The sequence below is a fragment of the Cynara cardunculus genome (assembly GCF_001531365.2).
Source record: "Cynara cardunculus var. scolymus isolate 2C chromosome LG 15, CcrdV1, whole genome shotgun sequence".
Lineage (NCBI taxonomy): Eukaryota > Viridiplantae > Streptophyta > Magnoliopsida > Asterales > Asteraceae > Cynara > Cynara cardunculus.
In genome coordinates, this window is record NC_037542.1 from 8,386,360 (window position 1) to 8,411,064 (window position 24,705).

The window sequence follows — 24,705 nt, forward strand, 5'->3', positions numbered from 1 at the left end:
GAGAAAGCCAACAACTTCCCTCCGATTCAATTTAATCGGCTGAAAACCATAAAACCGATCATCTCTTCCTCTCTTATCACTTTTTTTCTCTCACATTTCTTCAACAACACCACCACAGATGGGGAAAGGTCCAGGTCTCTATCCCGATATCGGCAAAAAAGCTAGAGGTAATTCTAACATTTTCGTTTTCTTTTATCATTCGTTTCTGGTTTTACATGGATTGTCAATCTGTTTATCTGTGATTCGACTTGTATACTGTTGTGATGTTTTTGTAAAAACTTGTTGAAGAGACTTTTTGTTGATTTTGCTTCGATTTCGATATCTGCTACAAGTGTGTGTTTGCATATATTGATTCTAGAATCGGTGCTTTCAGATCTTCTATACAAGGATTACCAAAGCGACCATAAGTTCTCTCTCACCACCTATACCGCCAACGGAGTTGTAAGCTCGCCTTCTCTCTGTCTTTTTCTTCTTGTGTGTGTGTGTGTGTGTGAATATAATTTGAGTATGAACATAGTCACATAGAGTTATGTTATTGTTTCTGGTTTTCGTATGTGATAGCTTGCTGTTTCTTTGAGGATAAGAAGCTTAGGAAGGATAAAAACTCTATCCAAGTGTTAAGGTCGATTATTATCAAAATGATAGATAATATGCACAATTACAAGTCAGGGTAATTGCATTGTTCATACAAGTATATATCTTTATGGTGTATGTTTCGTCTCTTACATTGTCTATTGGAGGTTGTAGGCATGTAAACAACCTATAAACATTGAATAGTAAACAACCCCATAAATAATATATGATAACAACTGTTTGTCGGATTGAATATTGCTGCCACGCTAATGGTCTAGGACAGTTTAGAGAAATGCTAAAGAAATTATAAATTTGTGGTGTTGGCAATTATAGGTAATGGAGAAATTTCTCCAGAAGTTATATCCTTGGAGTGGAATATAGCTTTTACTTGGGGTTGTGAAGAGGGCTGCTATTTTATCTAGTATCGTATATACATATTCTAACTGCCTTAATTATTTATGTTCGTTTTTAGGCATCACAACTTTTTTTTAATATCTAATATTCATATGGCACCTATATTTAAACACCCCTGCTTCCTATGACGTAAATATTTGGTTTCACTGCTCTCATATCATTAGTAATTTCATAAGCTGTTTTGATATGTAAATAGGGTCTCACGTCAAGTCTTAAGATGACTACTTTCATCAAATGTGTTTGTCCAAAAATTTAGATTTTCTCTAGTAGCTTTATCCGGAGTGATTATGCAAAGCTTATTCTAGCAATTTCGAAAATTGGTTTGTCCCTTGAATAGACACTATCAACTGTAGGATGTAGATCAGTAGATGATAGAAACGAATACCTGATGAATAATTGGTGTAGACCTGCATGAAAGTCTCTAATGCTGTATGTAATTATGGGTTTTTGGCCAAGTGCGATTATAAGCTGGAACCAGAGTTGGCGTGCTTTCTCCTATTCTAAAGCTGTTTCTGTGGTCAAATGTTTCAAGTGATTATTTGTGTATTGTTTGTGCATATTCTTGAGCTGCAACTGTTTAGTCAATTTGTATTTGTTGTTAGTGTTGAAAATTTAATATTGTACCCAGATCTTTTTGATAACACCATTTTCAATAAGCCGAGGGTCTTCATAAAAACAACCACTCTACTCTTTGAGGTAGCGGATAGGTTTGTTTACATCTCACCTTTGGACCCTACTTCCAAGTGGGACATACAGGTGTGTTTGGTTTGGTTTGAGAGAAAGCGCTTTAGTGCAAGAAGTAATGCCTATTAGGAGGTGATCACTGTCATAAAAGTTGGACATGAATGTCTGAAATTTTAGTCTTGCTTCTTTACATAGGAAAACCATCTAAATCTTGGTCATGCCAATTTGCTTTGTTAAGTAACTGGTAGCAAGTTATGGGTGCTAGAGCTTGTAGTTGTAGCATAATCATCATTTCTCTCTGTCACTCATTTCTGCCAAGTCAAATTTGATATGCATGATCTTGCCTGCTTGATGTTTCATTTTTGGTATTCTAATGTCTTGTATATTTCAGGCCATTACTGCATCAGGAGCTAAGAAAGGTGAGTTGATTTTGGCAGATGTCAACACTAAACTGATCAACAAAAACATCACGACTGATGTCAAAGTGGACACAAACTCAAAGGTAAGTAGCATAATTTTATTCAATCACTTCTATGTTCGATAGGAAAGTTCTACCTTTCGTGCTAATACATGTTTGATGTCAACATTGATAGAAATTAAGATATATGACAACCAAGCCCTCGAGCTCTTGTTTATAAATCTTGCATTTTTTAAGGCATGTAACAATTTGACCGACTATATGGCAACCATGTAGCTATGCACAACTATCACCATCGATGAACCTGCACCTGGATTGAAGACCATCTTCAGCTTTGTTGTTCCTGATCAGAGATCTGGAAAGGTATCTATTAAAGCCCCTCAACACTTCTGTTTCATCATGAATGTGTATTTGAGGAGCACCAAGGCTTATGCAAGTTCGGTAACAGGTTGAACTTCAGTACTTACACGAGTACGCAGGAATCAGCACCAGCATCGGTTTGACTGCTAGCCCCATTGTCAACTTCTCTGGTGTGGCCGGAAACAACACAGTGGCACTTGGGACTGATGTTTCTTTTGATACCGCATCTGGGAACTTCACCAAATATAATGCAGCCCTAAGTTTCTCGACTTCTGACCTCATTGCATCCTTGACACTGTGAGTAGTTGACAAATTACCACACATCATTGTCTTGCGACTTTCAAATCTTTATCGTTCCTGACTTTCTCACTTTGCACAAACTGGGGGTCTTTACGGCAATAACCACTTTACTCTTTGAGGTAGAGGTCAGGTCTACTTATATCTTAGAGCATCTCCAATAAATTCTCTATAATATCTCCAAAATGGAGAAGAAAATATTATAATAAATAATATTCAACTCTAACAGTTTCTCTATTGGTGGGAACAATCAAAAGCCATTTCTCTCTTTTTCAACATTTAATTTTAGAGATTTTTATACTCTCTCTTTGCTTCATCCATTTTGGAGAATCTGTTTGAGCAAAAAAAGTAGATTAAAAACTTCAAAATCTCCATGGAGAATCTGTTGGAGGTACTCTTAGGGGCTGTTAGGATCATTTTCCATTTACCTGTACAGATAAAGTTGTCCGTATTAATAAGATTATCCGTGTGATATAAGATAAATTGTTGTTCTATTGTAGTGCTGAATAAACAGTCTGAATGATAAAAATGACTATTTTACTCCTAAGCTTTTATTGATAAAAATAATTGTTTGATAAATTTGATTATTTTACCCGTAATATATTTATTATTAATTATTATTATTGTTATTAGAGATTTAGAGTATACCTACCACATAACCACACATCTCCATCACGATGAAACCTACTGGTAAACTTCATCTTCTTCCATGCCTCCATCCTCCATTTTTTTTACCTTTCCCAACCGAGAACTGTAGCTCGCCTCCATCTCTAGCCTCCCTCAACGTCGTTGCTCTACCCAATATCAAGCCCTTACGAGACCCAGAAAATCAAACGAATCTAGTAAGTTGGTTCAAAATTGAGGGTTTTCGTCTAAAATATTTGCAACAAATCTAGGTAAGTTTTCGTGTTTAAGATTCGATTAAGTGAATATTGTTGCTTACTGCTATGTGTGCGAGCCGAATCGTACAGTTAGGCTTGAAGATAACCAACTACACTGTTGCGACCAATTTTTATTGCTATTGAGCTTAATTTCAACCCCTTACGAACCCAGAAAATCAAATGTCGTTTGTGTTTTGGTCGAATCAGGGTGGAGATTACGGTGGATTTAAGGTGTGAGAGGGAGGAGGGTGTGGTGAGTAGGTAGTTACCTAGAAGAGTTGAACAATACTTGAAATGTGAAGGGCAAACTTGGAATAAAGAGATGAATAAATGGCTGAGTCCATAGGACTCTACTTTTCTAAGCTATCGGCTGGCTGAATAAGCCTGAATTGAACAACAATGTATGGCTGACCAAATAAGTCATACAGGCTTAACAGCTCATTAAGCCATTACCAAACCTCAATGGGATCTACCGGTTCTGGTTTGATTTTGTTTCTTTGCTTTGTGACTGCATTATGCTCTCATCATATTTGACCACGTTTTGTGTGTGATTTGTGCAGGAACGATAAGGCGGATAGCGTTACTGCTTCCTACTACCACACAGTAAGCCCATTAACCAACACAGCAGTTGGTGCAGAGTTGAGCCATGGTTTCTCGAGCAACGAGAACTCTCTGACCATCGGAACACAGCATTCGCTAGACCCATTGACCACAGTGAAGGCTCGGGTGAACAACTCTGGGATAGCAAGTGCTCTCCTGCAGCACGAATGGCGGCCAAAATCCCTGTTCACCATATCAGGAGAAGTGGACACTAGGGCAATTGAGAAGAGTGCAAAGGTTGGACTGGCTTTAGCTCTAAAGCCTTGAAAGAGCCACACACGCTTTTGTATGATGCGGAGAAATAAGGTGGGTTGATGCAAGATTTTTCCCATTGAAAATGTTTGCACTATTTTGAGGACCATGTTTATTTTGTGGTTTACGAATTCTCCATTGATTTATTTAAGGAGATACATTGTCCAATTGGGTTGATCATTATCCTTTCACTCTCTCTAAAAGACTCTTCAACATTATGACGAGAAAAATGATGAGTTTGTGACAACAATTCCATCTCTAAATATACATTTTAGAGTTTAGGTTGTGTTTTTGTTTCAAAGGCTCGTTTTTGAAGGGAACTATGTTTTTATTCCCTGTGGTTTTATTAAAAGTTATGATTTTCGTTTTTACTTTTTCGAAATTATAGTTTTTATCCTTATAGTTTGTAATTTATTGTTTTTTAATTCTGGAGGCTTCCATCAATGGTTTATCAGTAAGTATGAGGGATAAAAAAAATATATATAAACTATAAGGACGAAAACAACAATGAATTATAAAGCAAAGGGTTTATTTAAAAAAAAACATCGTTTTTGTAGCAGAAACTGTTTTGAAATGAATGCGAATGCCATGATCACTCTAAATTCATCACAACAACATAAATTCCACATCTGCTTCTGTTGTTTCTTATACTGCTTTAGACAATTACAACTACATTTAGAAACAAAATTAATAATAATATTAATACTACGAAAACGGACCCATACCCCTTTCTCTATTGCTTCTCATTCGGCTTCGGTGAGTTCTGCTGGTGGTAAGGTGAAGCCCGTGAGCTATTCGATATCGAGAGACTTCTCGGATGCTGTTGTCCGTTTCTCGAAAACGACCCACCTTGAATTCGAACCCCCGTTCGTCCGTTTGGGCTTGACCCAACCCGTTCAGATTGGATAGTCTGAAAGTAATATGATGAGCTCGCCATATCCTTTAGGGCTGGCAGTGGCTTTAATGATTCAACAACCTCACTCATCAGGGGTCGGACTTTCGGGTCCCGACTCAGGCAACGGGCTGCTAGCTGAGCACTTTTTTGGGCTCCCTTTACAGAGAAATGGCCTTCGAGTCGAGGGTCTATTAGCCGATAAAACCTCCTCCTCTCTCCTAAATGCGGTCGAGCCCATTCAACAAGGTTGTGTTCACCATTTGGACGGTTTTTGTCCATTGACCTTCTACCCGTCAACATTTCAAGCAAAACGACACCAAAACTATATACATCACTCTTTGCAGTCAGATGTCCTATACCCCAAAGCGGTCCAAATGTTACGAGAAAAGAAACACAGAAAATTATCAAAGATTAAAAAGTTATGAGAAAGTTCAAATCAGAACCTGGGAACTAATTATTTCATGAATTAAATGACCCAAATATCATGCTTTTTCATCATGAATATCTATCACGATAGCGTAATGCATGAAAGTTGGGTTGATGGTTCTCAAAATATTTACGGTTCTCATTTGAATCTGCCCCCATAGAGTTATACCTGTCATGACATATTCGGGGGCTGCATAACCATACGTTCCCATGACTCGAGTAGATACGTGAGTTTTATCACCCTCCGGCCCATCTTTAGCAAGACCGAAATCAGAAAGCTTTGCATTGTATTCCTGGAAAGATTCAATCATTAATAAGACGAGACGAAGTAAAATGGAATCAAGAAATGGTGCAAGTTGGAGTAGTCTTGTGTCACATACCGCATCTAACAAAATGTTGGAGGTTTTGAAATCACGATAGATAACGGGTCTTTTCGCTTCTTCGTGAAGAAAAGCAAGGCCTTTTGCAGCCCCGAGTGCGATTTTCATTCTGATGGACCATGGAAGAGGCAAAGACCCTACAAAATATGCACATTGTAAGAACATCACCACAAACAATGGATTTAATCACGAGAGATGTTGCAATGATACAAATATACTCCCCCATCCCAAAATAAACGTCCACAATGTAAGTGATAGTTGTTACACTTCTTAGTTTACCAAATGACAACTTTACCCTTAATTAATTTCTCTCTCTTCACAACTCTTAAATATTGGTAGATTTGAGAATTTAGTCATCTATTTCTAAAACTAAGATACTTATTTCGGGACAAATATATATACAAATGTGGACAATTATTTTGGGATAAATATATATATATACAAATGTGGACACTTATTTTGGGATAAATATATATATACACAAATGTGGACCCTTATTTAGGTACAGAGGGAGTATATATATAGGTAACCATGCGTGTCCAGGCCAACTTATGCACACCTCAACTAATCTATGGGGTCCTGAAAATAACAGCCATGAAAATCCCATGGGGCCCTAGCTTTTCTTTGCCAGTTGAGCTGAGGTTATGAGTGCAAGAATATGGGTGCATGGTAAGTAATTGGAGATCCCAAAAGATGAAGGATATAAAGGTGTACAAGAGAATGAAATCACATCCATAGTAAACTAGATATATATATGTGTGTAGGCTAAGGACCGTGTGAGAAGGGAAGTTACGATGAGAAGCGTAAAAAGAGATCTGAATCATTGATCACTTCTAATCTCATGCCCACCCATAAATTGCGCTTTAGAAGGGAATTGACCTGGTGCATATCGGTGCACCTCATCTAGTGTTGACATTCAATTAGGATTGATCGGAGGGTGGAGATATCTTCTTACGCTTCTCACCATAACTTCTTTTGTCACCGGAACCCAACCCTATATGTATATACATACAACAAGCACATATTTAAGATTTGAACGTTCATAGAAGAAATATAACGTGTTGGCTTGTTCTCTTGCCTCCGTTTTGTCTCTATTTGGCAAGCAGCATAAGTTCTACTTCAGATTTTTAGCATCAACTGCAAAAACTCATATATTTTTTTATTTTGAGAAGCAACCTCTCTATCCCTTGACCTTGAGATACCCTCCGACCCTATCAGTGTGTGGATATTGAGTTTGGTTTTCAATTTTCACCAAAATTACCCATCTTGTATCAACTCTCAAAGATACAATCAAGGCCTCACCATGCGTGCACCAAAGATGAGGATTCGGCAAGCGGGGTCTTTGGTCATCAATGCAAATTATTGATTGCAATTGATTTTGATTCACAAGATCCCTTGTATTTTTGCTCTTGGAGGGTATTCAAACATTTTTGTTAAATTATGAGTAAAGAGAGTATTCTACAAATACTTTCCACTCGAATCAAGAAAACCCCTATTGAAACAATACTGTCATATCATCTACCCTTGAACCATATCTCCTCGATATATATTGAAATTTCCATTCTTTTGGAAAGTAATATAAAGGGTTCCACATGTTCTCCCATCATGATATCAAAGCCAAGGTGCCCTGTTTTAGGGGCTCCACAGTTTGGACAAACTGTACCCATCTAGCCTCTATTAGAGGGGGCGTGTTGGAGTCCCACATCGGCTAGCCTCACCATTTCTCCTCAACATATATATATATATATATTAGATTTTTCATTTCTTTTCTCAATAGCTTTTTTGGAGAGTAATCTAATGCGGTTCCACATATTCTAAAGCAGGTGATATAAATATTCATTATTTTTGGTTTTTTGTGTTTATTAACATTGTGTAAATAACAATATGAGGGGGGCAAGAAAATCAACTTACTTCTAAACAAATGATTCTCCAAGCTCCCTCGAGGCATGAACTCGTATGCTAACAACCTTTGATCATCTTCAATGCAGTAACCAATCAATTTAACCAAATTCGGATGAATAAGATCACCTAGATAATTTACTTCTGCCTGCCAATAATACGAGTTTTCAGAAAGAAAAAAACTTTAAGTCCCAAGATATCCAAAAAAAAAGCAAAACAAAACAAAATGGATAGAAAGTGTCCAMCCAGCCACTCTTTATGGCCTTGAAGCCCATCATGATTGAGAGTTTTAACTGCAACAGTAAGTCCCGTGCCAGGTTTCACGGGTGCAGTTCCGTTCTCTTCAATCCATCCTTTAAATACACACCCGAATCCCCCTTCACCAAGAAGACTTTCGGGTCTAAAGTTCCGTGTTGCCATCTTAAGATCATTAAAAGCAAATTTGCGTAGGCGTGAAGCAACTTTGAGTTCCTCTTCTAATTTTTGTGTTGATGAATTGCTTTCGCCGGTGCTTGTGGTAGTTGAGGAGACTATTGGAACCACCGGTTGATCTTTGCTTGTATCATTTATTGATTTACTTTCTGCTGCCACGCAAACCAAACAGTAAATGAGAGATGCAAATAGTTCGCGGATCCAACTTCAAATAACAGGATGATTTAATATTGTTATGCCCCAAACCTAAAGCAGCAGACTAGCGCAACCCAAGAACTTTGAATTCAACTTAAAACCATGGTAGAAGTTATTGGTAGCCTATAACTTTGAACTTGTAAGGAGTTCACTAATCTACTTCTATATCCATGTGGGACATGTCGTTGCAAACTCTTCCACAATACATTAGGACGTCAAGCGTTCCGGAATGTTCCTTGTAATCGATGATGTGGGATCCTGCCCAATGAGGTTTGCCACCATATCGATGGTACAAGAATCAGCTCTGATACCATTCCATTTATAACACCCTAAACCCCAAAGCAGAAAACTGGCTCAATAACCTCCAAATCAACTTCAAACCATGGTGGAAGTTATTGGTATTAACACTTTGAGCTTATAAAGAGCTCACCAATCTATTCTTCTATCTATGTGAGACGAGTTGTCACAAATATGCTTGCATTACCTATTTAGGGGAAGGTTCAAATGAGAACATAAATATTTTAAGAACCATGATGAATATATGCACCAATGCATATATATATATATATATACACACACACACACATTGATGAATATATAGATACATATTTTATTAGGTAGATGCATCAACATATAAATATATATGAATATACTGGTTCTCATTTGAACTTTTCCCGGCCAGTTTAATGTTGAAAAAATGCATATGTATAATGTATCACGCTACCCTCGCACCATTGATTCCTATACCCAAACCTAACACTTCTCAAATGCTAAACTAATACCACTTCTCAAAGGGTTTCAGAATTCATATGAATCTTGAAGTTATAATAATTCATCCCAAATAATGAAAATGTAACTGCAAAAGTACTCAGTTTAGCATCATCTAACCAGCTGCCAGATGATCAAGACAAAACCTAACTTCGATCACAAACTCCAGCCTAAACCTAGTTCAAGATTTCTTGATGGAGCTCAAGTCACTGAGCCTCCAAACAACATTCTTCTGGTACAATTACCATGTACCATTTAACCAACTTCAAAGTAATCACAAGCATGATATCAACAAAAAACAAGCCACTAAACATGCAAGAAACAATCAGAAAATTGAAAGAATTACCACAGTGAGTAGTACTTATGCCACTGATTGAACTATCAACTTTAGATCTTGAAGAAATACAGCTCCCAATAAATTTCCACCTGTTCCAACACCCAGCTCTAGTCCCCTTAATTTCATCAGTTTTCTTATGCTTATTCCCTTTTGATTTCACAACATGCCAAGACTCCTCACCTTTTTCATCACCAGATTTCATCTTTCAAGAACAAACCCTAAAATCAAACCCAATGGGTATCATCAAAATCCCCAAATTTCAATAAATAAACAAAACCCCCAAAACTTTCCCGTGTTTAAAACAAATTCTTGATGAGAAAACCAAAACCCAAAACAAAATATAAAAAAAAACAGATGTAATAATCAAAAACCCATCTGAATAAAAGATGGGAGATGGTGACACAAACACTCACATGGCCAAAGAACAGATTTTGACTTGCGTACAACAACAAAGAATCTCTCCAAGAAAACCCCACCAAGATTGGATTTTTAATGAAAACTCGTATACCCAATTCTAAATTTTTAAAAGAAAATGAGAAAATTTTAGGAAAAAAAAATAATGCTGTTGCAACAGTAAGCAGGAGATTCAGATCACAACCACGATTTACAGAGAGGATTTAAAGAGAGAGTGAAAGGTGTATGAGATGAAAGAAATCTCAGTTCAAAAGCACCCACCACCTAGTTATGTCTACTACTCGGAAAAGATGAAAGAAATCTCAACAAAAGAACGACCAGTTCAAATCTTCCCAAAAAATAAAATCAAAACAAAATCTAAAAAGAATTATACTGAGAGAGAGAGAGAGAGAGAGAGAGAGATTTGGGTGATTTTCATGTAGACCCCACCTTTATGAAAAAGTGTCAAATACAACACCAAGTTATATAATTCTTGGACCATTGCCTTTTAGAGAACAATCAAAGGATTATCATCATATTTTTTTATCCATATAATCTTAGTAATTTGTATTTTAATGTTTTCTTTAAATTTAAAATGATTAGATTTATTTATTAGTTTTAATAATACAACATTATTCTAACTAAAATCTATATCTCTATTTGTCAAAAAGAGAAGAGATGAAAGTGTATATATATATACATATATTCTAAATATTTATTTATTAATAATAACATAAATGTCATTATGACAATTCTAAATTAATAATACCAACAATTCTACAATATATATATATATATAGAGAGAGAGAGAGAGAGAGAGAGTTGGGTTATGGTAATAAGGACAGTTAAGGTGAGAAGCATAAGAATAAATCTTTATCATTGGATGCACAATAGGATGAGATGCATCGAATCAATCCGCGTATCAAGCATGATTTATGAGTGGTTTTGAGATTAAAGTTGATTAAAGGTCCAGATTTCTTCTTACGCTTTTGACCTTAATTCTCTTTCACATACACACACACACACACACACATATATATATATATATATATATATATGATTGAGTTCCAGTAAAAAAAGAAGTTATGATGAAAAACGTAAGAATAAATCTTCATTCTTTGACCAATCAACACTAATGAGGTGCATCTAGATGCATCAGATTAAATCTCTTTTAAAACACAATTCATATGCGGGCATGAGATTAAAAATGATCTTGTTTAGATCTTTTCTTATACTTCTTATCATAATTTTCTTTCTTACACGATACTTCGTCTCTCTCTCTCTCTATATATATATATATGTATATAATTTAAGTTGTATACATTATATGATATTGAGGCTTTTTTAAATATGACAATGATAATTATTGTCATATTCCCTCGAATAATTGAGTAAAAGTTGTGAGCCTTTTTTTATATGCCATGTTAGTAAACATGAAAAAATGTTTTTAATTCTTTGTATTTAATCGAATTTTCTTCATTTCAGTTCTTAGTCTACAAAAAAATCATTAAACCAACATTTCTCATATCTTTTTATGATGAAATCATATTTTAAATAAATCCTTTTTCTAAATTAAATACTCCTATAATATTATATAAAATTTGATTTATTTATGGAATGTGATTTAATCTATCATTTATTTATACTACATTATAAACAATTTTAAATACAAGTAAATTGTACATAGATACAATTTATTAATCTTAATTTTTGAATTCATATAACTAACTGTAGATAAACATAGTCAAATACATAATAAAAATCTCATTTTAAATATAAAAATTTTAAAATAATCTTGAGTTTTAACAAAGTAGTTAATTATCATCTTTATAAAAATTATATTATTAAATAAAAATAAATTATTTTGTTATTAAATCTAAATTAAATTATAATAAAAATTTGAATTAAATAAATTACACAGAAAACAAGAATTTTTAAATAGTTATCTAATACTAATATCGATACATTTTTTTAATATAAATTTATATTTCGTTCAAAAATGAAAATATTATCGTTTTTTAAAGCCACGTAAAACAATATTATATCGAATAAAAAAATAAATAAAATGAAACATTAAAATCAAGATATATCTTACAATATTGGGCGAGTACCCTTCTCATAAATATAAATACCCATTGATTAAAACAAATAGAAATAATGTTTGATCAATATCATAAATGTTTTACAAAGATAATTGACGTACAAAAATATAATTTATATTAAAAAAATTGAACTAAATATATATATTTATTTTAGAAGATCCGAAGAGAATATCGAAATCTTTAGCACATATAATTTTTTCTAATTAGAAGCAAAAATTGGTATTTTGGTAACACATTAGGGGCTAAACTGTAAATATCCAAAATAGATACGGTGAAATTATAGAATCGAAGACTAGCAAAAAGCAAAATCGAGAGATGCCCGTATTCTACGGGCAGGTGCATAAATTCCCAATTATACCCTTGACCGTGGGGGTAGCAGGGTTGCCCGGAGGGGGATATGATCGGAAAAGAAAAGGTAATGGTCAGTTTGGGGCAGGGGAAAGAAAAAGGGTAGTTGTGGGACCCACATCTAGGGGGTGACGTGTCGGCCAAACACGAGCAGACGCTACCCACGCGCCTCATGCCTTTCCGTCTCTTCCTCCGAGGTGCCGTGTGCATTCAGCATTTTTTTTAAATAAACAAACATTTAAAAATAAAAAATAGTAAAATTACAGATTTAATCCCTGTGGTTATATAGGAATTATGATGGGGTGCTCCAAAAAAGGTATTTACACATATAGTTACCATGGTTTATTTTTGTTATAAATTGAGTCCTTTCACATAACTCTACTAACAATTACTCCATTAAGTCAAAATATTTTTTGCCTTTTTACATCTTTCTTTCATTTCTATTTAAAAAATAATAAAGTTATCTGGTGCATCTCCATGCATTTTATTGTAAATATATATCCAAGGGTAGACGTCTCTTCTTACGTTTTTCATCTTAATTCTCCTTCTCATTGGAACTCAAACCTACATACATACATACACACACACACGCATGTGTGCGCACACACACACTCATATATATATATATATATATATGTATATATTTACACCAGAGAATTTTTTTGCCGGCCTCCTTCGTCTTCCAACATCCATCTCTCTTGTTTCGACACCCTTCCCTTTCACCGGGATGTCATAGTTTTATATTAATTAATTAAGAGTAAAAATAAAATCAATCATATGAAAGAGATGAACCGATGGCAACGTAAGAACATCTCTAATGCAAGGTTATTATAAGCAAAAAGAAAATTGGTTTGTAGGAACTATCATTGTGGACAGTTCTTACAAGAACCTCAACCTCCTTGAGCTTTTGTACAAAAACATTGGTTCTTAACATGAAGTTTGTGTAAAGTGACAATTTTCTAATTTTATATTTTTCCCTATCCAAAATTTGATATTTATTTATAACTATATAATAATTATTAATAGTTGAAAAAAACATAGGACCCATAAAATATATGTTTTTTAAGATCTACTATTATGAACTTTTACGTTCTTAATTTGATGAGTTATAAGTGAGGTGACAACAAAAAAATACAAAAAGAAGGTTCTTATAAGAACCTCCATTGGATATGTTTTCTTACAGGAACCAACTTTGTATAGAGTTCTTATAAGAGCATCTTTAATGCAAGATTCCTACAAATAAAAAGTGAAGTGGCTTATATACCATATAAGAACCTTATCCTCTTTAGGTTCTTGTACAAGAACATTAGTTCTTATCATGAAGTTTGTGAGGAATGACATTTTCCTAGTTTTTTTTTTTTTTTTGACTTGATAATTATTATTGATGTTGAAAAATCAATGGGACCCACAAAAAAGGAGAGCATTACCATTATATACTTTTAGAAGAGTTCTTAATTTGATGAGTTGGAAATGAGATAATAACAAAAAAAGAGGTTGTTATCAAAACTGCCACTGAAAATGCTCTATGTCACTTTATTTGAGTTGTTGTAAAAGAACATTGCTTCTTACTTTAAAGTTGATGTGAAGTGACAATTTGCTAGTTTTTTTATATATTTTCTTGACTTTTATATCTGATATAATGATTAATATGTATATACTTATTTAACTTGTAATATACATGAGACTCGCAAAATGGCAAATTGGTTCTTATAGGAACTACTGTTGTGGAGTTTTATGTAAGTTATTAATTCAGTGAGTTGAAAATGATTTGACAAAAAAAAGTACGAAAAAGTGAGTTATTATAAGAACCTCCATTAAAAGAAAGTATGTGTAATAAAAACGTATATTAATTAATTAAAAGTAAAAAAGAAAATGTTTGAAAAATGATAATTTTAATATACATACATATGTATAATTTTTAATTTCTTAAAAATTAAAAAGTGAAAACAAGTAAAAAAGATTAAAATATTATTGATTGAACAAAACTTTTAATATATATTTAGTATAAACTATGTTACTTTATTACTGTTTAAATAGAAATGAGACAAAAATGCAAAATGACAAAAACTCCCTTGATTTAATTGAGTTGCCGTTAATCGAGTTATAACAAGGGATCAAATTCGTAATAAAATTAAAATCACGATGACTATAAATGATCCAATCTACAATTCTTATATAACCATAGGGACTAAATATGTAACTTACTCGATGAAAATTAAGTGTAATCCATATATTAATATCAAATTAACTATTTAATTTTTTTCTATTTTTATACAATTTTTATAATTCATTTTTTTATTATAATTTAATTTAATGTAATGAAATAATTTAATTTAAGTTTAATAATATAATTTCTTAAAGCCATAATAATTAAGTATTATTTTATAACTTAATTATTATCCTAATTATATTTTAGATTTTTTATATTTAAAATTAGATGTATATCATGTATTTAATTATGTTTATCTGTAGTTAGTTACATGAATATAAAGCTTTAATAAGTTGTACTTACGTACAATTTACTTGTAATATTGAATTTTAAATAATATGCATCAATAAACAGTACATCGAGTATAAAAGATGATTTTTAAAAGTTTTTTGTCAAATGTTTTATAATATAGTATAAATAAGAACACATATACTAATATTAAAAAATTAACATTATATACTTATACATTGTTATTTAGATTTAGGGTTAAAATATATTAAAATACAGTACAATTTGTTTTAGTTTTTATTTGTCTATTTTTTTTAAAATTAGTGTAACATATACGTAATTTCTCATTCTTACGGATATAAGTAATAAGGGTGTCAATTTTATACTATTCAAAATCAACAAATATACCAACTCTACCAATTAATTGTTAACTGTTTAAATCGGTTGGTAATATCGTACTAAATGCAAACTTGATTGGTATCTGGTATTATATATTATATACTATTGTACTATACATACTTTGTTTATTAATTATTAATTAATTTTTTAATATTTAACCATCTATTTCTTATTCATTAGTTGATACGTAATCTAACTATCTAATCATCTTAACAGTTTTAAATTGAATTTCAATTCTTTTTCTTACCTGCTTACATTCTTTGCTAATTCCTACTTTATATCTTATATATATTTAGTCTCGGCAACAACTTGAATATGTGATATTTGTGTTTCTTATATTTACGAGTGGAAATATATGGTTTCAAATATTAGTTATGATTCTAAGCTAAAAAAATACAATTCCTATCACTAGTTTGATTTATGTTGCGTGTATGTAAAATTTCATAGGCTAAGAATCGAAGTTATAATCGATATTTTATAGTTGAACACATACAACTTTAACTTCTTTCTATTTGATGTTGACATATATTGACTGAAAAAGGTTGGTCGGTTATCATAACCGAGAAAAAAAAAAACATGATAATTTACCATGTCACCCCTAATTGGTAGATCATGTAATTATTAGTGACGAAAACGTCAATTTGTTAGGTTACTTTAATTGTTGATTACGTGAAGATAAGATCATATCAAAATCAATTGATGACCATATATACGAAAAACACGTTCATCAGGTAAATGTGTTATGAAATATGAAAATTGACCGGTTGTTATGCTGATTGACAAAAAAAATATATTTACACTGAGTAAGAATTATGGTAAACTTCATTAAATTTTGATACACTTTGTCCTTGTTTAATATTCAATATGTTTATCTTTTACCTTTAAATACATCATGAGTAAGTAAAAATATGACGTGGTTTCTTAGAGTATTTTCAGTCAGCTGGTATAAATACTTTTTTGCTAGCGTTTTCTACTGCAATTTTTGCGTTTTTGTATGGAGACCGCCAAATATGCTGGCCTAATACTAATCATGACCCCAAAATTTGTCTGGTGTGATTTTTGATGTCTTAAATTTATTGTATCGTTAGAGTAGAATTAAATTTCGGTGAGTATAAGCCCATCATTTTAATATTTTTTTTTTTAAATGGTATGAATCATGTAGGAGATGATCTTAGAGTATCTCTAACTTAAGAATATCATTTATATTTTACATCGATCGAAATTAATATTAAATCATTATGATCAACACCAAATCTCACTTCATTTGAATGCTCAAAGAATAATATAACACCAAATATTATGTTATTTATTTATTACTTATGATAATTGTTTTAGTTCATAAGTGAACTGGAATTGATTTGAAACAGATGAATTTACGTTCATGATAACCTCAGTTGATTTATGAATTTGAATTGACAGAATAGATTCATATACGAACTGGTGCAAGTTTAGAACATATTTTGTGCACAAAAACATATTATTTCCATAAGAAGTAGTTCATGGCAATTGTAGGCGTTCATATGTGAATTAAACTATGAACAACTATATATACTTCAAGATCCAGAGGTTGTAACATTATACATTATATATGTGATATAATATGTAAAGTATAATTAGAATTGTTATGATATGTGAACATTCTTTTTATAAATCTCGATTCTTTGACGTATGAATATTTTGTCCATAATGTCATATTAATACCTCGTGGTTCTAAGTTTTGGATTTGCAATCTAGATTTGGAATTGAGACCGATAACGGGTACCTTTTTTCAGTTAGTTATTTCAATGTATGCACAATATGTGAGAAAAGTTGGGTTTGATGTTAGAAGTTTGACAGCTGTTACTGGCAAGTATGGTCTTGTGGAGACAAAATATGTTGTATGCAGTACAGAAGAGGAAACCTCGAGAAAGAGTTTTAACATAGTTCATGAAAGATTTAGAACCAGAGAACACCGTAGGTCAAGTGTCAAGAGGATAAGTTGTAAAACATGCATTACATTGTGTTTTGTACCTTCATATGAGCTGTATTATTTTGATGAGAAGCACAATCATATGCTTATTGATGAAAATGATATGAATATGTTTCAAAAATGAAGGTAGTTGTGTTTATCTTACCAAATATTTATTCACAATGCTACAACTTGTAATATTGGAGTATCAAAGGCCCATAAGCCGCACATGTCCTTGAAATGTTGATTTGATGTTGCTGGATGCAGGTGTTGCTGATTATAAGAATTTTAGGAAAGACATGAATGCCTTATAGTTTCGAAATTATAATATTGCCATCATGGTTTGCAAAAACATTTGGATTTAGTCGCTCTTTTTAACTTCCGTTAAATGAGAATAATGTTCGTCCTTTTATAAAAAAAATGTATTTTATCTAATTAAAATCGATTTTATGATTTTGGTCCTTGTAATTTTTTATCATGTAAAAGACATATAATCGATAAAAGACGAAAATACATCTTATTTAACGGAATTTTTTAACATCCACTAGAGAAAGACAAGTTGTAAACGTTTTTATGATTGACTATTCTATTATAATTTCGAAACTATATGAATAAAAATGTTAAGTACAACACCAAATTTATTGTTTAGTCTCTGGGTTTTGTTTTTAGGATAGGAACATGCGTATTAAATTGTTCTTCGTGCATTGTTTATTTGGTTCTTATAATATTTATTTTGGATTTAATAAAGTTTAATTGACTGATGTGAAATCATAGTTTATGATTGTCTGTCAGTTAGAATAAACTATTAAATTATGATTGACACTCAATTTAATTAATTCAAGGATTTGGCGTATAATATTTTAATTACATTAACAAGACAAAATTAATTAATTTTTTTTATCATAATCAATTATTATCTTCGGAACTTTCTAAAAATATATATAGACTGAATCAAATGAGAATTAATTAGTTTGTGTAATCGTGAGGTACAATCTCAACCATAAATCAATAGGTAAATTAGGAAATTTATAATTTTGATAATTTTGAATAAAAATTTTAATACAAGAACATTTTATGTATTTTAAAACTCTCCACTCTTCTCTCTCCGTCCCCCGTCATCTGGTGATACCGTAGTGGTATCACAATGCATCTCATATATACTTGGGTATCACACTGAGGTCGTTTGTGTGGTCGATCGGAGATGTAACACAATGGTATCACAATGCATCTTATATGTGCTTGGGTATCACACTGTGTTTTTCGTTTAACATAGTCAATATTTTTAGGTATAACAGTGGTATCACCGGAGGACGGAGAGAGGAGAAAAAAATACCTAAAATGTCCTTGCATTAAAATTTTAATTCAAAATTATCAAAATTATAAATTTTCTAATTTATCTATTGTTTTGTGATTGAGACTGGATCTCATGGTTACCACAAACTATTCAGTTCTCCTTTGAATGAGTCTCTCTCTTTCTCTCTCTCTCTCTCTATATGTGTGTGTGTATATATATATAGAGGGATGTTATTCTACACCATTTGCCATTCCTACACCCTATACAACCCTCATCTCAACCATTCAATTTTTAATCAATTAATTGTTTCCTAATATAAAGTACTAATCATAATTAATAAACTCTATTCATATTCCATAAATATTCAAATCATAATAAATGAACTCCAATCATTTCTATAAATATCTCAATTAATTGGGTTGCAAAGGTTGTACAAATGCACAAGGTTGTAAAAGAAATATACCCTATATATATATATATATATATACTTGGGATCATGTGAGACCGATGGTTTTTCGTGAGACCCGTAAGACCAATTCTCAACTCTTGGATTAGATTTATAATCTCAACATTCTTAATCACAAAATTTGCCACGAGAGTTCTCAATAATTACAAAATTGCCACTGTACAAACTTTAAACCATTAGATCATTAGTTTATAAAGTTGATCAATGAATATAAATTGGTCTCACGGGTTTCACGAAAAACTCTTGGTCTCACGTGAACCCAACCCTATATATATATATATATATATATATATATAAATGAGTGATCATATGAAAACCGCCCTCATTTGTGTAAACCGTGCAAACCACATTCATCTGTCGATTTCATTGTTTAATATTATGAAATTTTTTCATGAAATTGTTTCATATAATACTTTTTTTGATGAAGTTGTTTCATATATGGTTGTGAAATTGTTTCATATAATAATTAATGAAACTGTTTCATGTATTTCTCTAAAATTAAAATAATGAAGATGATAATATCTATGATTAACACCCTCCACACTAAAAATGATTAATCAACCTCTCATAATTACAAAAAATGAACAAAATAAAAAATTATGATTGGTTGAATGCGGTTTGCACAGTTTGTACAAATTGAGTGGTTTGCATTTGATCGCTCCCCTATATATATATGTATGTATATATATATATATATATATATATATATATATATATAAGGATCCGTTTGATTTACATGATTGTTTTTAAGGGATTTGGATTGGAATGAATTTGAAATCATTCTAATGTTTGCTTTGTAGGATTTAGAATGTAATTGTATCTTATTATTTATAAATAATTTATAAAAGATTTATAAAAATAATTGAATTACATTTTTATTAATCGATTATTACAAAACAAATATTTTCAACATTTTTAGAACCTTCTTGCATACAATCATATGAAATCCCAAGTACCCTAAGAATTTCAAATACCTACGTTTGTAGGATTTCAATTAAACCCTATGATTTTTAATCCAGACAATCCAACAAATCAAACATGAGATTAGAATGAATTTGAAATCAAAATCCCTCAAATTCATTCCATTCTTACAAACCAAACGAGACCTAAGTAAATGTTTATAAATTAACTATAAAAATATACATATTAATAATACAAAATTAAATATCGTTTAACGAACATATTTATCTGTGCAAATACATCAAATGGACATTGGATATTGTTTGATCGCAAAATAAATTTATATAAACAAAAAGATTAATAGAGATACGTCAAATTAATTTCAATATTACACAAATAAAATAAATGTAATTATCGATGGTTGCATTACAAAAAATAAATCAGTAAGTCCCAAAAATAACATGATTAATATGATTGTGGTAGGTTTAAATAAATAATAAGTAGAGATGAGAATGAGAATGAGGCGGGTATTAGGAGGGTAATGCATCCCTTGTCCTCGAACCCAACCCTGTTTAAGCTCCACGTCTCCGACCTTGACCTCACCTCGTCTAATCCCCAAAGGGTTCAGGGAGAAAGGAATCCTTAACGGGTTTAAGGATGGGTACTCTTTCAGTCTAAAACAATTAAAACAATTTATTTTAAAATTAAATTACAATGAATCGTCACTATAATAATTATGAATATTGAAAATCAAACATATTTGTCATTTAATATTAAATGTATTATACATACATTTATTATACACACGCACACATACTTAACTAAATAAAATATTTAATCGGGGTTCGATTAGGAGCGGGTAATATCATCTCCGACCTTGTCCAAACCCTGCTTCGAGTAAGAAAACAAACCCACGTTCCCACTCCATTACCCACAAAAGCGGGGAATCCCCACTCCATTAGAGTCAGGTACTTGTTCCACAGGTAAAAAATTCATTCATAATAGCAAGTATACATCTACATAAAAGGGCGCTTAACAATATATACATGTGCATCGAGATATGTAATATACATAATCGCAATTACATACAACAATAAAATTGATGTAATTTATAATGATATTATTTTTGTAGAATTGTTTGAAAGAACAATATTATATGTGTTAATGTGTTATATATATTTATAGTAAATTGATGATGTTTTGACTGTCCAAATATTAATTATCTTCTATTTAGTTCATCATATACCCAATTAATTATATGTGTGGTTGAATAGAATGTAAATTGTTAATGTGAATAAGTAACATTTAATTGGTTTATGAAGACTCTTTACATGTGTAACATATTATGTTGTAAATCTCCAATTACGATATATTTCTACATGAATTTTGGTGACTTTTGACATATATCAATTTTTAATGTAGACTATTAACATTTAATGTATTTGTGAAATTTGATATAAACAATTGTTAATCTAAACAAGTGACATTTAATTCATTTAAGTGTGTAACGTGTCATGAAATAAATGAGAAGTTATATAATATTTTAATATTTATATAGGATCATCGTCTTTGTAGATTCTAAACTTTTAAGTTGTATCATAAATCCTTAAAAAACCTACCACAAGAATTGTGTCTGATTAGTTTGAGCTTGACTCCAAAGATCAAAAGTACCTGAAGGTCCCAGGTTCAAATCCAGGGAGGAATAAAAATTGTCTTGTGGCCACGGAGGTTCAAATACGGTGACTCCGAGCTATCTGCAAAGCAGATGGTCGCCTTAGGATTAGTCAGTTCGCAAAGCAGATGGTCGCCTTAGGTTTCATGTTTAACATGAAACCTAATGATATAAAGACTAAAAATTGAAGCAACAAAAAAGAAAATTTTAACAACATAAACTACAAAAAAAAAAATCTTTAATTTTCCAATTACACAAAAGTAAAATTATGTGAATATTATAATAACTCACAATTATTGAAATGTTACTATCAATCCTTTTAATATATAATAGAAACTTTGAATTAACGTTAAATAGATCATTGTGTAATATTAACACAGGACAAACAAAAAACAAATAGCTTATTTTTTTTAATTATCGAATATATAAAAAATAAAATATCCCCTTTTTCATACCAAGTTTTTAACCTTGCTGCTCATAGCAAAACAAATTTATACACAATAAAAAAACATTACCTTTTTCGTTACTTATTTTAGATCTTATATTAAATAAATAAATAAAACTTTAAATAAATTTTAAACAACATTAAAAATAATGAACACATATCGTATATTAAAAATAATTTAGTTAAAAGCAAACAAATATACATACCAAACCCAAACGAAATATAACACACACAAATCATAAAATAAAATGTAACAATTTTTACATGGATTCTATGGAGGAAGAGCGACGATATCAACCATAAAAAGTTTTGCAAAAAAAACCAACACACATCAATAACAACAAATAACTCACAACAAAACATAAAATAAACCATAAAAATTATAGCTTTCATTTAATTAGACATTCAACTGTATAATTTGCAACATGATGGAGGATCCGGTGAAACAAAAGAAAAATAAACGTTAAATAAGACATAATATATAAATGTGATGAAAAACGGAATAGAAAACCGAAATGTTTAAAACATTTATGACTTAATGAAATATAATTAATATAACCAACAAAAATATTTAAAAAATCTAAAATTTTGAAAAAAAAATTAAGAAATAACTCTTCCAAAGAGTGAAAATATGACAAAAGTATAATAAATATCTCTATGAGTTAGGTAGATTGAAAGTTAAAGCTAATTAAATAAAAGTGAAATTACCAAATTAGCCTTCTTAATTATAATGAAACACAAATTTTCATTTAGGTGTATAATAGTCTTTAATAATGAGAAAATTTCTTTAGACAAATACTACTCTAAGAATGTGCCACATCATTCTTTGTAGGGTCTTGAGTGAGCCAAATCAATCTTTAAAGCAATAAAAAAGACTTGATAAAAACTGGCAAATACCAACTTCTCCACCTCGATTGTTTCAAACCAGTACACAACTGCCATCGACCCCCATTCTCGTCCCCATCCCCACTCTGAGGTGGTTATGAAAAGAAACTTTTTACCGTTACAAATTTATGTATATTAATGTAAAATCAACATGTTGAAAAAACTCAAAAGGTACAAAAGACCTTTTATGCCCTTGGATTCATTTCTCTAAGACAACTTTAAACAAGAAGTATGGTGTAATTCTCCCAATAACAAGCAATTTGCATCCCATGTTGATTTCCTGTGTAACAACGGATATCATACCAAGAAAACCGAAATTTTTTTTGCTTACAAATATTAAAACTAATTAAAAAAAAATTAGTTTAATCTAAATAAATGTTCTTCGTTTTATAAATGAAGCATCAAAATTCCACTAGAAGACTTTACCAATCATAATGAATGAGAAAATCATACATTTGAAGAGGCAAAAGGACATTTTGTCTAGATTGGTGACCAAACTTGAGGTTGAGAAAGTCAATAAGAGTGATGGGTACCTAAAACAATTCAATCTCCTTGACAAAAAAGATATCAAGTCAACGGCTTTCCAAGATTAAGCAAAACTATACACTACCATAAAGCTTGTTTTATGTGATAAATTTCAAAATCCAATTGAATACCCATTAATAAATTTTTAAAAGTGAATTTGAAACTAGGGACAAATAAAAGCAAATGGTTGGTTAAAGTTAGACATAACTAAGGGAGTGTTTGCGGTTGCTTATAAGAATAACTTATTGACTTATTCCGGTGTGTCACCGGTAATAAGCACTTTTGAGTGTTTGGATAAACAACTGATACCGGTGCCAAACCGGTAATAAGAAGTTTTTGAAGAAGTTAAACCCTTTTGACTTATAATAAGTTGATAAGTGTTTTTTGTAAAAAATCATAAGTTATTTTTTACAAGCAATCCCAAACACCCACCAAGTGTTGGAGTAAAATCCCAATAGTTGCAAACAAGCTCTTTTTTGCGAGCTTGATGAGTTGTTCTCACTGGCCTTATAAAATAGTTTGGGTTTGACTATGGGCTAACATGCCAAAAACTATTTTATATGTTTTAATAATGAAGTCAGTATCTGAAAAAGAGTTATTGTTGAGTTTGGCTTTGGAGTGACCAAAAGTTGAGGTTTAGAGCATGCTAAATATTTTAGACTTTAGATCTAGGGTTTTCGTAGTTTTAGTTCAAGAATGAATGTTCATTGTTCAAGGCCACTTGTCTAGCAGGTCAAATGGACCTGGTTTAGGGCTGTTTAGCAGTCTGTTATGTCTATGAACAACTCAGTTATACCAAAATATTATAAATGTTAAACAAGCCTCGAGTCCAACTCAAACATCGACAAGATATTCAAGTTCGAGTTCGAAAAATATTGTGAAAACTTTATTCGAGCTTGATCCCACCCAAAGTTTGTTACTTGGTTCAGCTTGTTTAAACTTTGAAGAAAGAAAACGTGAAAAGGAGGTATAAAATGAAGAAAATATAAGAACAAGGGTGTGATATAGAAATTATTAGTTGTTGGATTATTACTTAGACGTCCCATCCAGAGCCTGAAAATGTAGGTCATATGTGAAACT

The 24,705-nt window shown here is 31.6% G+C and overlaps 2 protein-coding genes across 3 annotated transcripts; one reads left to right on the forward strand and one right to left on the reverse strand.

The window, feature by feature from the left end:
• Positions 1 to 4,727, forward strand: LOC112527288 (mitochondrial outer membrane protein porin of 36 kDa). The gene is made up of 6 exons (XM_025137832.1): positions 1 to 167; positions 374 to 441; positions 2,063 to 2,173; positions 2,366 to 2,452; positions 2,538 to 2,746; positions 4,188 to 4,727. Exons 1-6 carry the CDS (start codon positions 119 to 121, stop codon positions 4,492 to 4,494), a joined length of 831 nt encoding a protein of 276 aa, XP_024993600.1. The 5' UTR covers positions 1 to 118; the 3' UTR covers positions 4,495 to 4,727.
• A 326-nt stretch (positions 4,728 to 5,053) lies between these two features.
• On the reverse strand, positions 5,054 to 10,479 carry LOC112527287 (probable serine/threonine-protein kinase PIX7). 2 transcript variants are annotated; one of them, XM_025137831.1, is made up of 6 exons: positions 9,821 to 10,479; positions 8,327 to 8,660; positions 8,092 to 8,228; positions 6,181 to 6,317; positions 5,970 to 6,093; positions 5,054 to 5,727 (listed from the first exon to the last, which is right to left on the reverse strand). In XM_025137831.1, exons 1-6 carry the CDS (start codon positions 10,011 to 10,013, stop codon positions 5,213 to 5,215), a joined length of 1,440 nt encoding a protein of 479 aa, XP_024993599.1. In that variant the 5' UTR covers positions 10,014 to 10,479; the 3' UTR covers positions 5,054 to 5,212. The 2 variants fall into 2 exon arrangements, with proteins under 2 accessions (XP_024993599.1, XP_024993598.1); XM_025137830.1 differs by having other exon boundaries at positions 8,327 to 8,663.
• Between the last annotated feature and the right edge of the window lie 14,226 nt (positions 10,480 to 24,705).

Excerpts from the sequence above, each read along its gene's own strand:
- LOC112527288 (XM_025137832.1), top strand. The coding sequence starts at position 119 with ATGGGGAAAGGTCCAGGTCTCTATCCCGATATCGGCAAAAAAGCTAGA. Across the intron at positions 442-2,062 it reads CCTATACCGCCAACGGAGTT|GCCATTACTGCATCAGGAGC; the intron begins GTAAGCTCGCCT and ends TGTATATTTCAG. Across the intron at positions 2,747-4,187 it reads CTCATTGCATCCTTGACACT|GAACGATAAGGCGGATAGCG; the intron begins GTGAGTAGTTGA and ends TGATTTGTGCAG.
- LOC112527287 (XM_025137830.1), bottom strand. The coding sequence starts at position 10,013 with ATGAAATCTGGTGATGAAAAAGGTGAGGAGTCTTGGCATGTTGTGAAA. Across the intron at positions 8,664-9,820 it reads CATAAGTACTACTCACTGTG|CAGAAAGTAAATCAATAAAT; the intron begins GTAATTCTTTCA and ends TTTGCGTGGCAG. Across the intron at positions 5,728-5,969 it reads CCCCGAATATGTCATGACAG|GACATCTGACTGCAAAGAGT; the intron begins GTATAACTCTAT and ends TTTGGGGTATAG.